The 16853-nt window shown below is 40.1% G+C and overlaps 1 protein-coding gene across 4 annotated transcripts in view; it reads right to left on the minus strand.

Moving 5' to 3' along the window:
- The window catches only part of UNC13B (unc-13 homolog B), a 224849-nt gene that overhangs the window by 77963 nt on the left and 130033 nt on the right, over nucleotides 1-16853 (minus strand). For 2 of the 4 annotated variants that reach the window (XM_060300789.1, XM_030884175.2), the window contains 2 exons: nucleotides 15705-16019; nucleotides 13551-13641 (listed from right to left, as the gene is read on the minus strand). In XM_060300789.1, the coding sequence (XP_060156772.1) occupies nucleotides 13551-13641; nucleotides 15705-16019 (406 nt within the window). Of the gene's footprint in view, nucleotides 1-13550; nucleotides 13642-15704; nucleotides 16020-16853 lie in introns of those variants that run through there. The other 2 variants (XM_070045732.1, XM_070045733.1) reach the window with 2 other exon arrangements.

The raw sequence follows: 16853 nt of genomic DNA on the forward strand, positions 1-16853 counted from the left end.
TGCTCCCCTAGACTCCTCAGGCAAGGCCCTCCACTGACACTTTCCTCGCAGGTCCCAGAGAAGCACCAGTACATAGACAGCCTCATCTGAGTGATCCACATGGCAAGTTTTCCCACGAACCCCCATGACATCTGGTAGTCTAGATCCCTGTAAAAGCCTGAAATCCTATGGCACTGGCTCCTTGCCACTTTAACCATCAGACGCAGTTTCACTGGGTTCCCACTCAGCAGCAAAGGCTCCAGCTGTGATCAGAAACACCTTTGGCAGGTTGCTAAGGCCTAGGCTAAGAAGGTCATGAGAAAGCCCTGGAAACCAACACTTCTGTAATAAGAGGCCCACTGGTGACTTAAGCAATGGTTTATAGAGCTTTGCCCTCAAAAATGCATTTTTCTATGATCTCACCAAAACTCTGTGAGAGGGGACAGTCATTATCCCTAATTTATAACTAAGGAGACTAAGAAATAGGAAGTGCTTTATTCAAGTTCTCTCAGATTTTGAGACTAAGCTACTGCAAGAACCCAGCTCTTTCTATTTCTAGTTGAGCCCTAAATTTTATTAGTAATAGAGATAAGAGTAAACAAATACAAAAGACACTGGGCATCATGAATGGGTCTGCATGTACCAGCCTAGAGAACACATTTCCCACCAACTAGACCTCGGGAAATAAAGACTCACACGTGAGAAACACTGAAGCTTCTGTGCCATCTTCTTCCCCCTTCTGCCTTGTAAAGTATTCATTTGCTAGGGCTGCCATAACATAATACTACAGACTGGTGGTTTAAGGAACAGAAATTTATTCGTACAATTCTGTTGGCTAGAAGTCCAAGACCAAGGTGTTAGCAAGGTTGGTTTCTTCTAAGGCCTCTCTCCTTGGCTTATATAGGTGGCCATCTTCTCTCTGTGTCTTCACATGACCTTTCTTCTGTGTATGTGTGTGTCCTAATCTCTTCTTACAAGGACACCAGTCAGATTTCAGTATGTAGTTTGGATTTTTCATCCAAATTACCTCAATATATCATACCTCTTTAAAGGCCCTATCTCTAAATACAATCACATTCTAAGATACTGGGTGTTACGCCTTTTAACATAGGAGGCAGGGAGCAGGGGACAACTCAGCCCATAAAAGGCAAAAAAGGTAAAATCAGGGTTTTGGTGGCATAGGGAATTTAAAAGGCAGGGGAAGAAAGGAGATAATTCAGAACCAGAAGCCAGGCACCCTGATGTTTTCCTTTCCTTTGTAGAGAGCCTTTGGAATAGAGAAGGAACATTCTATCCAGCTGGTGGCTTTAGAGAAAGAGAACTAAGCCAATCTCAGCTTTCATCCCTGCTCTGGCCTGTTGCCTAACAGACATGGAGTTCATGAGCAGAAGGATCATTTGAGTCCTTTCTGGGTATTTCTGCTCTGTTCACTGCCGATGGGGGTAGGAAAGGTAGAAGGTTTTTATTCATGTGTGAAAGAATACTTAAATCTTAATTTCTTAAGGATATCATTATTACTACCGACTCAGCTTCATCTCTGCAACTTCTTTCTGCCTAAGATTTTAGTTTTTACCAAAACAGTTAAGTTCCAAAGACTGAGCTAGATTGGCACATTAGAAGAACAGAAAAGGAGGGGCTGAGACTATCAGGCTATAGCAAGAACTGGCAGCTCAAGAGCATGCTTTTATTACTAACCAACCAGGCAAGCTTCTCCCACACCCTATAAAAACAAACAACTTCTTTTTGCTTCAGAGGCTCAGGTGATATTGTCAATTTCCCCACAGACATTTAAGAAGCAAGCAAAGAGAGAATTCAGAAAAGGGAAATTAAATAGACATCAGAGAAGATGAGCATTGGGGATGGTTTCTTAGATGTTAAAACAAGGAGTGTGCAGGAGTGTCGAATATTGCAGCAAGGTCCAATAAGATAAAGACTTAAAAACAAGCACAGGATTAGGTAGCGATGAGCTCACTGACTGACCTTCACAAACATAGTTTTAATGAATTGACGATGAAATAATCTGAGACAGACCTTCCTAAAGCACATTCCTTGGAAAATGATTCCTACAGGATGCTTTTCCAAAACAGAGTTTCATAGTCAAAAAAGTTTAACGCTGTGCATTTTTTATTCCCCTCTTGAAGAAACAAAAGAAGCCTAAAAATTTTAAGTTTCTGAGAAGTCCTTTGATAAAGCAATCTATCGGTGTTGCACTCTACTGGAACTCAATGTTTTCCAAATTTCTTTCACCATGAAACTCTTTATCACATGATAAAGAATCTATTAACATTTCTAGAAACTGGAGTCCTGAGAAACACACTTTGAAAAACAGGGTTCTAAGATTATGGTGGTAGATAGTAGTGTTAAGAACCTAGGCTCTGCAGTTAAATAGGTCTAGATTTGAATCTGGTTCTAACTCTTGCCAGCTAGGTGACCCTGGACAAGTTTCTATCTTTCTAAACCTCAGTTTCTTAATCTATAAAATGGGCCTAATAACATAAGCCTAATTCATAGAATTATTGTAGGAATTCAGTTGGGTAATACATGTAAAGCACTGACAATAATAGTATTCAATAATGTGATTACTGGGCTTCCCTGGTGGCACAGTGGTTAAGAATCTGCCTGCCAATGCAGGGGACACTGGTTCAAGCCCTGGCCCAGAAAGATCTCACATGCAACGAAGCAACTAAGCCTGTGCGCCACAACTACTGAGCCTGCTCTCTAGAGCCTGTGAGCCACAACTACTGAGCCCCTGTGCCACAACTACTGAATCCCGCATGCCTAGAGCCTGTGCTCCGCAACAGGAGAAGCCACTGCAATGAGAAGCCCGAGCACCATAGGAAGAGTAGCCCCCGCTCGCCACAACTAGAGAAAGCCCGCACGCAGCAATGAAGACCCAACACAGCCAAAAATAAAATAAATAAATAATAATTTAAAAAATAATGCAATTACTGTGATGATGATGATGATGACCACAAGGACTATGGAAAGTAATTGAGATTAGAAGGAAAACTGTGATGTACATACTAAAGTTTTCGATGAGTGAACAGGGAGTTATGCAAAAGTTGGGATCTAATTTCAACAAGGAAGGTGGGTGTGAGAACGGCTTATGCAAGGATCTAGTAATGGCCTCAAAGTGTCAGAGAGAGCCAGAGAAAACCAAGCCTCACTCCTGACCCAGAAATACATGGGGCATTAAAAAAAGGCACAGTCTTCATACAAAAGGGTTTTAGCGAACTGCCATGTTTCAGCCAGTAGAAAATGTATCTGTTCTGGTCTCAGATATCAGGTAAGGACTCCAAGGTTTGCCAAAGGACAGAAGGGGCCCAGAGGTCTCTTGTCCAAGAGAGGTCTGTCTGGTTTGTGAAACAGTAGTAGTGCCTTTTCTTAGGTAGGGCTTACCATAAAGTTTGAAGTGGGATGCTAAAAACTGTGGTTAAGAGAGGTCTGAAAGTATTGGGGCTTACTACAGGATTTGTATTGCGACACTGTGGTAGTAGCAAAATATTAGAAACAACTTAAAGATCCATCAACAGAGAACAGAGTGTACAAATTATAATACATCTACAGGAGGAAGTACCATGCAGCTATTAAAAGACTGCAGTAGCTCTATTTGTAATAAGGAAAAATCTCCAAGATGTAGCAGTAAATGAATAAAAGGTGAAGGACAATGTGTATAATATACACACGCACGCATGTGCACACACACATGCTTATAAATGCACAGTTTACCTCTGGACTGATTCATAAGACACAGGTAAAAATGAGATGGGGGAGGTGGGGCCTAGAGGCCTGGAGTCTGAAGTAGGAGGGAAACTTTGCATTATACATATCTTTTTAATATAATTTTATATTTTTACATTTCTTACTTATTCGAATCATTCTTTAGTGTTTTTTGTTTTTAAAATGTTACAGTAGCAATGGTTAGGGAGAAGGCTGAGAGACTGTAAGAAAAAGGAGGGATAACTGTGGTCTCCACAAGGGCAATGAGCTGAGGTAGTAGAAGTTAAGACAGGCAGCCATGATCAGAGCAAAATCCTGGAGTTTAAAATTATAGAAAGAGGGCTTCCCTGGTGGCGCAGTGGTTGAGAGTCCGCCTGCCGATGCAGGGGATGCGGGCTCGTGCCCCGGTCCGGGAAGATCCCACATGCTGCGGAGTGGCTGGGCCCGCGAGCCATGGCCGCTGAGCCTGCGTGTCCGGAGCCTGTGCTCCACAATGGGAGAGGCCACAACAGTGAGAGGCGCGCGTATCGCAAAAAAAATTTTTTAAAAATTATAGAAAGAGTGCTTTCCTTGTGCAACTAAGCCTAAGACATGGGGTCCTCAAGGGCCCTCCCTTATTTTCCCAAGGGGAATCCATTTTTTAGGGCTTCAATAGTAGCACAAGATGGACGTCTCTTTGCCTGGGAGAGAGTCACAGGTAAGAACAGAACTTGGACGAGACAGCTGATTCGTCCTATCTTAATGATCTTTCTTGAGAAAATGCTTATCCATCTCAAGCTGACTGGCTGCAATCTTGGCTCTCCTGGGACGGCTCCATTTAAACACGAACTTTTTTTTTTTTTTAACATCTTTATTGGAGTATAATTGCTTTACAATGGTGTGTTAGTTTCTGCTGTATAACAAAGTGAATCAGCTATACATATACATACATCCCCATATCCCCTCCCTCTTGCGTCTCCCTCCCACCCTCCCTATCACCCCTCTAGGTGGTCACAAAGCACTGAGCTGATCTGTGTGCTATGCGGCTGCTTCCCACTAGCTATCTATTTTACATTTGGTAGTAAACATGTACTTCTAATCTATTTGCTCAGTTCCATCTCTTCTTACTGACTCTCCTCCGTCAGCTTTCTTTAGCAACCTAAGAGCTTCTGCCAAGGCTTCTTCATGGCCTACCTCCATGCCTTCTCCTTCACTGTCCCTTCCACCTGGAACACCCACCCACCTGCTGCCACTGCAGTCTCCGTTTCTAGAGCTAAAAAGTCTCACCTCCTCCCCCAGATTTTTCTGCAGCTAAGCCAAATAAGGTACAGAATCACATCCATTCCACCCACACTACCAACATTACTACCTCAACAGCATTAGCAATGTCAGACACTCATTAAGGACATATGGCCAGGTACTCAGCCAGTCCATATACAGAGATGACCTATATGACCTCTTCCCTTAAGTTGCTGACAATCTTACAGGAATGGCATAAGGGTAGCTAGGTTTGTACGGCACTTACTCAAAGTCTGTTGAATGCACTATCAGCTAAAGAAGTATAAATGACCTATAAACTTATGGGAAATATTCAAATCACAAATAATCAAAGAAATGCAAATTAAAACAATGGGATACCATCCTTCTGCCAAATTGGCAAAAAATGTCTAAAATGATAATACTCAGTGTTGGTGCAAGACATCTAAATATTGAAAGTATAAATTGGAAAAACCTTTCTGAAGACACATGTAGAAGTTTATCACAAGGCTTTAAAAGGTATATATGTTTTTTTTTAACATCTTTATTGGAGTATAATTGCTTTACAATGGTGTGTTAGTTTCTGCTTTATAACAAAGTGAATCAGCTAAACATATACATATATCCCCATATCTCCTTCCTCTTGCATCTCCCTCCCACCCTCCCTATCCCACCCTTCTAGGTGGTCACAGAGTACCAAGCTGATCTCCCTGTGCTATGTGGCTGCTTCCCACTAGCTATCTATTTTACATTTGGTAGTGTATATATGTCCATGCCACTCTCTCACTCCGTCCCAGCTTACCCTTCCCCCACCCTGTGTCCTCAAGTCCATTCTCTACGTCTGCGCCTTTATTCCTGTCCCTAGGTTCTTCACAACCTTCTTTTTTTTTAGATTCCATATATATGTGTTAGCATATGGTATTTGTTTTTCTCTTTCTGACTTACTTCACTCTGTATGACAGACTCTAGGTCCATCCATAAAAGGTATATACTTTTTTCTTTTTTTTTCCGGTACGCGGGCCTCTCACTGCTGTGGCCTCTCCCATTGCAGAGCACAGGCTCCGGACACGCAGGCTCAGTGGCCATGGCCCACGGGCCCAGCCACTCCGCGGCACGGGGGATCCTCCCGGACCGGCGCACGAACCCACGTCCCCTGCATCGGCAGGCGGACTCTCAACCACTGCGCCACCAGGGAAGCCCCATAAAAGGTATATAGTTTTAAACTCAGCAACTTATTTGAATATACTTTGAGAAAGCTAAGTTAAAGAAATAATCAGAAATGAAAAGAAACTTATGCATAATGATACTCATCATAATATTATTTACAACAGTAAAGAAATAAGAGGAATTGTTAAGGAACATCTATCAATACATGATGGAATATTGTAATCTATTAATAATCATTAAATCATGCTTTCAAAAAATATTTAATAGCCCAGAATAAAGCTCACAAAACAATGCCTAAGTGAGAAAAATTCTAAGTCCACACACAGTATTGTCCAAACTCAGTAACTTTATATTAATGTATATATAAATTATACAACATAGCTAATGTTAATAGTTAATATTTTGTTGTTATTGGCTTTAGGTGCTAGGCCTTGGGAAACTTTTTTTAAAGAAATAATTAAGAGAAGATAAAGAAGTACATGGAGACTTCTGTGGAAATGCTAATGGGCTTTTCTGACGTCTTAAGCATCCATAAAAGATTGGCTAAACACTCTGCCAGGTTCTATATTGGGCTCTAGAACACCAGCAATAAAAACCATAGCCCTGGCATTCAAGGATCTTACAAGTACACGGGAAAGATGTAACAGTAAACAAGTAACTCCATTAAATGCCAATTTAGCAAAAGTACAGTGTCTCCCCTTATCCTGGGACTGTGTTCCAAGACCCCCAGTGGATTCCTGTATATATATATACATATAAAGTTTATGTATAAAGTTTAGCTTATAAATTATGCAGAGTTAGAGATTAACAACAATAATTAATAAGATAGAACAATTGTAACACTAGAGTTGTCCCTCAGTATCCACAGAGGATTGGTTCTAGGACCCACCACGAATACCAAAATCCAGGGATGCTCAGGTCCCATAGTTGGCCTTCAGTATTCAAGGTTCTGCATCTGCAGATTCAACCAACCAGAGATTGCATAGGACTGTAGTGTTTATTTTTAAAAACCCACATATAAGTGGACCCGTGAAGTTCAAACCCATTTTCTTCAAGGGTCAATTGTATACTGTAATAAAAGCTATGTGAATGTGGTCTCTCTCTCTCACACAAAATACCTTATTGTAAAAACTTAACGCTTTTTCCATTTTAACTAAGCACTTATCACACACTGTGGCCATAACTCTTTCAGTTTGAGGTATGACAGCAAAATTAGCATGAATTTCTTTTTCCTTTTTTGCAATTTCATGGATAGAAGATTCATCCTTACTATAGATCTTAGCAACTTCAGCATGTGATTTTTTTCTTTCCTTATTAAATCAATAACTTTCACCATTTCACTTAAAGGAAGCACTTTACAGCTTCTCTTTCATATATATGAATTGCCAGACATATACACACTACTATACATAAAAGATAACTAGTAAGAACCTACTGTATAGCACAGGGAACTCTATTCGGTGCTCTGTAATGACCTATATGGGAATGGAGTCTAGAGGAGAGTGCATATATGTGTATGTATGGCTGATTCACTTTGCTGTTCAGCAGAAACTAACACAACATTGTAAGTCAACTATACTCCAGTGAAAAAATTTTTTAAAAAAAAAGAGGAAAGGTAAAAAAACCAAAATGAATTGCCAGCATCATCACTCTTGCACTTTGGGGCCATTATTAAGTAAAATAAGGGTTACTTGATCATAAGCACTGCCATCTTGTGACAGTCGATCTGAGAACTGAGATGGCTAATAAGTGTTTAATGGGCTAGACAAAGGGATGATTCACATCCAGGGTGACATGGAGTAGGACAGCACAAGATTTTATCACACTACTCAGAGCTGCATTCAACTTAAAACTTAAGAACTGTTTATTTCTGGGGACTTCCCTGGTGGTCCAGTGGGGTAAGACTCCATGCTCCCAATGCAGGAGGCCCAGGTTCAATCCCTGATTGGGGAACTGGATCCCCCATGCTGCAACTAAGAAGTCCGAATGCTGCAACTAAGACCCCGTGTGCCACAACTAAGACCCAGTGCAGCCTAAATAAATAAATTTTTTTTAAAAAAAGAATTGTTTATTTCTGGAACTTTCCATTTAATATTTTTGGACGGGGGTTGACTACAGGTAACCGAAACTGCACAAAGCGAAACCATGGATACAGCGAGGGACTACTGTATGCACAGAGTCTGGAAGCTTTACCCAAAAAACTGACACCTGACTGGATTTAAAAGATGTGAATGAAAAGTTAGCCATGTGGAGAAGGAAAAAGAGTATATTCTATGCATGGAAACAGCGAGTGCTTTGAACAAAAAATTTTACATGTTGGAAGTGTTGACTAAACAGAGTAGCAGAAAGAAGTAAAACTGGAAAGGCATATAGGGTCTGTATCAGTGCCTTCCAAATTCTTTTTGGGAAGGATCTGGTTTTTTATTACTAATATGTCATGGACTGATATTTTTGGTCTATACCCCATTCAATGAGACAAGGCCAGTGATCATGTGCTTGATGTCATGGCAATCCAAATTGCCTCTAAATGCTCCCTTTCAACTTCAGCACTTATTTCATCAAAGACTAGAACCAAACAGTTCCTGGACTGGGCTTGTCCATGGACAACAATGTGAGTCACACTGAGCTAGATCAAAAGATTTTATTATATCATGAAGACACTGTGCAATAATTGAAGTGTATATATATATATATATATTTTACTTTCCTCTTTTTAAATCACAGTTCTACTAGATAATTTACAATCCTAAGAGAAAGGTACTATTTTCTCCCCATTTTCTGGATTAGGAAAATCTGGCTTATTAAGGTCAAAAAACTTTATTATAATGGTACACTGAGAAAAAAATATTAGCAGCTCACACCACAGGCAAGAATTAATTTCCCTAAAACAGTAAAAAGCTCCTAGGAATCAAAAGCTCAATAGAAAAATGGGCAAAGAATATAAATAGACTGTTCACAGAAAAGTAATAGCCTTTACTTATATGAAACATGCTTAACTTTACCAATAATAAGATATGCAAATTTAAACTCTACTGAGAAACCATTGCCTAGAAGACTAGCAAAAAATCCAAAAGCTTAACAAGTCACTCTATTGGTGCGTCCGGGAAGAAAAAAGTACCCTCATGATGTTACTAGTAAGAGTATACGTTGGTGATGGTACTGGCACAAAAACAGAAATATAGATCAATGGAACAGGATAGAAAGCCCAGAGATAAACCCACACACATATGGCCACCTTATCTTTGATAAAGGAGGCAAGAGTATACAATGGAGAAAAGACAGCCTCTTCAAAAAGTGGTGCTCGGAAAACTGGACAGCTACATGTAAAAGAATGAAATTAGAACAGTTCCTAACACCATACACAAAAATAAACTCAAAATGGATTAAAGACCTAAATGTAAGGCCAGACACTATAAAACTCTTAGAGGAAAACAAAGGCAGAACACTCTATGACATAAATCACAGCAAGATCCTTTTTGACCCACTTCCTAGAGAAATGGAAATAAAAACAAAAATAAACAAATGGGACCTAATGAAACTTCAAAGCTTTTGCACAGCAAAGGAAACCATAAACAAGACAAAAAGACAACCCTCAGAATGGGAGAAAATATTTGCAAATGAAGCAACTGACAAAGGATTAATCTCCAAAATATACAAGCAGCTCATGCAGCTCAATATCAAAAACACAAACAACCCGATCCAAAAATGGGCAGAAGACCTAAATAGATATTTCTTCAAAGAAGATATACAGGTTGCCAACAAACACATGAAAGGATTCTCAACATCACTAATCATTAGAGAAATGCAAATCAAAACTACAATGAGGTATCACCTCACACCAGTCAGAATGGCCATCATCAAAAATCTACAAACAATAAATGCTGGAGAGGGTGTGGAGAAAAGGGAACCCTCTTGCACTGTTGGTGGGAATGTAAATTGATACAGCCACTATGGAGAATAGTATACGGAGGTTCCTTAAAAAACTAAAAATAGAACTACCATATGACCCAGCAATCCCACTACTGGGCATATACCCTGAGAAAACCATGTTCAAAAGAGTCATGCATCCCAATGTTCATTGCAGCTCTATTTACAATAGCCAGGACATGGAAGCAACCTAAGTGTCCGTCAACAATGAATGGATAAAGAAGATGTGGCACATATATATAATGGAATATTACTCAGCCATAAAAAGAAATGAAATTGAGTTATTTGTAGTGAGCTGGATGGATCTAGAGTCTGTCATACAGAGTGAAGTAAGTCAGAAAGAGAAAAACAAATACCGAATGCTAACATATTCACTTTGAATGCTAACTGATTCACCTTGTTATACAGCAGAAACTAACACAACATTGTAAAGCAATTATACTCCAATAAAGATGTTTAAAAAAAAAAAAGAGTATATGTTGGTGGAAGGCAGATACCCTTTAGAATAATCATTAACGCTTTTCACAAATATCCTTCCCTATCTATTTCAAGGTATACTGTACCATTTGCTTGAAGTTAGACATGGTTATGTAATTTGCTTTAGCCAGGGAAATGTGAGCAAAAGTGACATACTGTGTCTTTGGGGCAGAAGTTTTAAGAGTGAGAATGCAATCTCCTATGTTCTCTCTCATTTGTTATTTTTTCTTTCCCTCTACCACCAACATTGGCAATGTTCTAGAATCTGGCTGATCCCTTAGCCTGGGTTGCAGAGAAGATAACTTAAAGCAGAACTCTTCAACATACAGGATGATAAGCAGCATGAGCAAAATAAACCTTTGTTGTTTTAAGCCACTGATAAATGGTGAGCAGTATTTACTAAAATTACAAATGCATATCCCCTCAGATATACTTGCACACAGCAAAATGACATACATAAAAGGTAATCATTTGCAACATGGTTTATTACAGCAAATGACCAGAAACAACCAAATGAACATCAACAGAAGACTAGTTAAATACTTGCAGTACATTCATACAGTGAAATATTATGCACCTGTTTAAAAAGAAAAACATTCTCTTAGAGCTAATATGGAAGAATCTCCAAGTGAAAAAGCAAGATGTTCCCAGTGTGTATAGTATGCCATCTTTTTGTTTCTAAAAAAAGGGGGGGGATTAGAAAATACATTCATATTTACTTACACCTATAAGGAAATTCTATAATAATAAGAAACTAACAAAAATTATCTTAGGGCAGATAGGTGGAACTTCCAATTACTCAGAAAAAAGAAAATTCTTGGTGCCATACTTAACTTCTTACTGTCTCGCAACCTCAATCAATCTGTCAGCAAATCTCATCTTAAGTATAAATGGTATGCTTCTGCCTCTATCTTAAAGTGCTATCAGATCCGTCTTTAAACTGGCTTATCTTCCTCCTCTTGGGCACATCTAATCAACTTCCAGTTACATGACCTGTGTTAAGAATATATTTGCTGTTGTTCTGGTATTCAATTAAGTTGCAATGGTTTTTGGTTACTCTTAAATAAACCATGCTTTTCTCTAAATGATCCCAAGCTTTGGCAACTGTTTTTAGCTATTCTTTTTGAGAGACTCTGAGCTGCCTCTTAAAAAGTCATAACAAACTGCTCCAATATATTCTTGTTTTTCTCATTCAGAACTTTTCTTCTACATGAAGTTATTTTACTTTCATTTATTATAAGAATTTTAAGACCCTTATGCTGAAAAATTAGAAATAAAAAATTGATGGGAAATCTCTTCCTTATAGTAGTATGCCAACTAATGAATGTAGAAAGGATAATGGAAATAGAAAGATACCATTTGGCAACCACCGTTATTGGTGGTAGATTCAGACAGGAGTCATACATGGATACTTAGCCTGTACATGGAGGTTTGATGAGGAACAAGACACTGGCATGGTCTCAGAGTATTGTACCACAGAACACTTACCAATTACAAAAGGAAAAATGGTGTCGCAACAGTAGAGAAACCTGGCTGATACAAACATAACTAGGTGATTTTTTTTTTGGCTATGCCATGTGGCATGCGGGATCTTAGTTCCCCGACCAGGGATCAAATCAGTGCCCCCTGCATTGGGAGCACGAAGTCTTAACCACTGGACTGCCAGGGAAGTTCCTTAACTAGGTGATTAAAGTTAACATTACAGGGGGTAGGACAGGTTGACAACACGTACTTTCTGATGCAGTTCACTAAAATGAGTTCAACATCATTTTTGTGTAATCCCTGCCAAGAAAGTATGGCCTGAGTCTGGACGTGAGGAAACACTGGATGGACCCAAAATGAAGAATATGTTACCAAATGAAAGGCCTGTACTATCTATTGAAGATGCGAAAGACTGAGGAACTGTTCCAGATTAAGGGAGATTAAGAGACATGACTGCTAAATGCAACATGTCAGCCTGGATTGTATCCTGAACCAGAAAAGAGACATTGTTGAGACAGTTGGCAAAATTTGCATGGGGACTTGATGAAAGTATTGTCATTGTTGATTTCTTGATTTGGATAGTTATATTGTGGTTATACTGGAGAGTAGCCTTGTTCTTGGAAAATACAAACAGGAGAACATCATGCCTCCAACCTCCTCTCAAATGGTTCAGAAAAAAGATTAATCATAACGGATGGAGGGCAATGAAGCAAAAATGTTGTAAAATGTCAACAACAGAGGCATCTTGGTGAGGAGGATATGGGAGTTCTTTATTATTTTGGCAACTTTTTTCTAAGTTTGAAATTATTTCAAAATAAATTACTTTTTAAGTGTGTTTACACATGTGAACATGCTTGCATTTTTAGTATCTGCCAGGTATTATACTACGGACAGCCACCTGTCATCATTTAAAAATCTCCTTTCACTAACACAACATTGTAAAGCAATTATCCTCCAATAAAGATGTTAAAATAAATAAATAAATAAAATAAAAACCTCCTTTCTGCCTGAAAAGTGACTACTGACACACAGATAAGGACACTTCAAACTTGCAATGCTGCAAATGAAAAATATTTCTATTTTTACTTTTTTACACTGTTTTAGATATTAATGTGTTGATGTTTGGGGCCTTAAATTAGGGAAGCCCGTAGAAACTTCTGAACACTAAATTTCTGAGTAAAATTTCTGGCCCTGTAGAGGTCAGCCAGTGGTACTTGAACTGGCTCGCCAAGGGAAACAACAACTAATCCTAAGAGGCCCTGAAATAGTCTTCTATCCTAAACTCAAAATAAAATGGCCTCACAGGTGATAATGGTACTGAAAATAGCATTTAATTTTACTTTCAGGCTCTTAACCCACTAGGTCTACTTGATTTCCATTAATCAGCATAGAGGGAAGCCAATGGCTACCTGCCCATCTCTTAAGGCTCTAGCTTACTTGTCATGCATTCCCAGAAGCACACTGTAAGATGACTAATCATTGACTGCTTCTTCAGCACCATATGTCTCCCAATTTCAAAGGAAAAACTGTCCCAACTAGAACCAGAACAACAGATTTCCTACCTCCTGCAGCTGGAGTCGAACCTTGGTAACTGCTCGGATCCAGTGCGCTCTGGCTTGGGTAAATGGCGAAGATGCACTCTCCTCGGGAACACTTGTAACAGAGAAAAGAATGTTCCTTAAAAATCAGCCCAGGCCACAAGATGACAGTGCTCAAGGCAAAACTGCCAAATACCTAAAATTAAAAGGTTTGTTGTATTCATGCCTATACTTATCTAGTGATTCAAGCCACTAAAACAGCATAGTCCTGAATATCCAATGTGAAAAAAATTCCTAAAATGACAAGTCCTTTTAGCTTTTCATCTGTTCCCTCTCTTTCTTCCCACTTTTCCACTCACCTGATGAGGCAGCTCATTGGGACAGTCAGGGATCAGGATACCAGAAGCATTGGCAAGGGCCCTAAGTCAATGACTAACATAGAAACCATACAGAGAGGTGTAGAGTAACCCTCTCCCCCTACCTCTCAAGACCACCAGTCTCCCTTGAGAGTTCTACATAGCATCCTTAGGGCAGAATTTTGTTCCTGCAAAGCATTCCTGCTCCACTAAGCATTTTGGAAGGCTTTCCAATTCCTAGACTACATCAAAGTGCTAAGTAAAAAGGCAGAGCCCTTGTCCTGCTGTGATCTTGTTCCTTGAGCTGCCTCAGGACCACCCTCAGCAAAAGGAACAATAAATATAACAAAGTAGCTTTGAGACAGAAACAATACCCTGTATTTGAACAAATCATCATCATCTTAACTGTGGAACAGTGGTTAATTCTTGGTGATGATGCTTCTCCTCTCTCTCACTGGGGTCTACTGACAAGGCAGTAAAAAAGGACCCACCATCTAGACACATAAAATATATGCTAGGCTCTGATGCCACCTAACTGGTTCAATTGTTTTAAAACACTTGTGGGCACTTCTGAAACGGGCCTGGACGTCACTTGCACAGCTAGGATCTGGGAGGACAGAGCCATTAGAGAAGGCCAGGCACCTTCTGCTGCTCGACCAAAAACTCTACCCAGACAACAGTATCTTTAAAGTCCAAGGTCGACAAAGAGCTATCTTTCAGTGGGTCGTCAATCCACTAAAAAAGCTGGTCCAGAACTCAGTCTCCCTGATGTCTTGTCTACTAGATGAGCCACCAGAAATGATTAAAAATCAGGAAAACAAACAGAAAATAAGGTTCTACCTTCAAGTGGTGGAGTAGAGGCATCAACCATTCTCTAACTTTTACCGCATAATCAGCATTCACTGCTCTGATCTTCCCGTGACCTTGAAATTTGAGAATTTAAGTCACACCTAGCCCTTATCACTCTACCCCAGTGGTTTTCAACTAGGGACAGTTTTGCCCCTCAGGAGAAATCTGACAATATCTGGAGACATTTTTGGTTGTCACACTGAGAGTTGCTCCAGGCATCTAGTGTGCAGAGGCTAAGGATGCTACTAAAATCCTACAATGCATACAACAGCTCCCCGTAACAAAGCATTATCTGCCTAAAAATGTCAACAGTGCTAAGAATGAGAAACCCTGCTCTGCCCCAACCTATCAGCAGCTCACTGACCAATTTAGCTCAATAAGAACAATACTCAAACTCTGTACTAAGCCTCATTATGTGACTGTTAAAAGGACAAGTTTAAAATTTTTCTCCTTATGGGTACCAACTGCCAGACATACTGCTAGGCCCCAGGGAGACAGACAGGTGGGTTAGATCTGGCTTCTAGACCAATTCTTTAACTCTTTCCCAGTTTTGTCAGCCAGGGAAAAAACAAAACAAAAGAAAAAAATAATGCTCACAAAAGAAATTTAAACATTAATCGGGTGGGAAGCCTATTTCATTCAAAGCAGCTCCTCTGAATGAAATGACCTGCAAGGCTCAGGTCAGTTCCAGACTCAAAGGCTGTCATATGTGGGGTCAACTAGTGAGCCAAGAACTGCAGACTCTAGAAGGCCTGGTACACTGCAGTTAAAATGTTCTTCAGAGATCCTCAAAATACATTGGAAATTACACCAAAAAGCAAAGGAAGCAGTGCAGAGCTAAGCCTCAGTATCCTGATCACAACCACACCCAGCTGCAGGGAAACAAACAAAAAGCAACTGCATTCTGTTCAACAATACCATAGGGCAGGTACTGAGGAAACCATGTGAGCTCCTCAAGGTAGCCATCACCTACCTCTCCTGGGGGCCTAGGATGTGGTCTCTGTGTAGCACCAGATCTGGGGGTGGCGGGGTTGTAGCATCTTCTTTCGTCTCCTTGGGTTCACATGCTCCTCCCTTCTCCTCTTCACGTGCCACCTCCAAGGCTTTCTCTTGTTCTCCAAAACCTACTTGGCTGTCTCTGGAGAAGCTGCCAGAGCTGTGGCAGGAATGAATCAAGTCCCTCTCCCGGCGGTCATCATCTTGTTCGTGACACTGGTCTAGTTCACTCAGCTGAGAGCTTCCTTGACTCACGTTACAGGAGGAGCCATACCTACTACTGCTGGTGGGGCTGTGAGAATGAGAGGAAGACACATCAGTAAATACATACAAACTAAGGATCAGAACAAAGTAATGGATAAATCCAGGAAATAATGATTCTATCAGTGGCAAGGATCACAAACAGGAGGTTTCTGGGAAGAGAGGACCAAAGTTCACAATCTAGAAGAACTAGTCTCTGTTCAGCAAAATCACAACAGGAAAAATAACACAACATGCTGGGTTCTCCAATAGCACTTAACCTCAACCCTGCAGTTGACTTTGAAGAATTCTTTATCTTAACATGCTATTCTGTAAGTAGGATTAAGAATTATTAAAATAGCCTGTTTATGCCTAAAATTCTCTACTCGGACTTCTTAAAAAACTTGTCCAGTGGCTGTGATTAAAGTTTTCTAATTTCCACAGAATAAAATGGATGGATGAACTCTACTCCCTTTTTCTACTACCTATTAAATTGAGATCCCCTTTTCTTCCTCTCCAATTGTAAATGTAAATGTGTGTTCCTCAGAATGAGCAAAGGAGAGTGAACATGTTCCTTCAATTATCTCTCAGCCATCTGTATGAGGTAATGGAAGCCACTGGGAAATGGAGGCTAGGCCCAAGAAATTCCTCAGGGGAATGGTCTCATCAACATGGATGTTACAGTGGTATCCCTGGCAGCACAGCGAATGTCCCAAAGATGAACCTGCCCACCTATAACTGAGTTGCTCTCAGGACATGGCTCAGTTTCGGGCAAAGTGGACACAGTCCAACTCCAAGATTTGAGTCAGGGCCATATTAATGCATTTCTGTACCTGAAGAGAGGCCAGCCTAACCCTCTCTCAACCACCTGAATTCCCATACCCGG

Source organism: Globicephala melas, chromosome 6, assembly GCF_963455315.2.
Source record: "Globicephala melas chromosome 6, mGloMel1.2, whole genome shotgun sequence".
In the NCBI taxonomy this organism is placed as follows: domain Eukaryota; kingdom Metazoa; phylum Chordata; class Mammalia; order Artiodactyla; family Delphinidae; genus Globicephala; species Globicephala melas.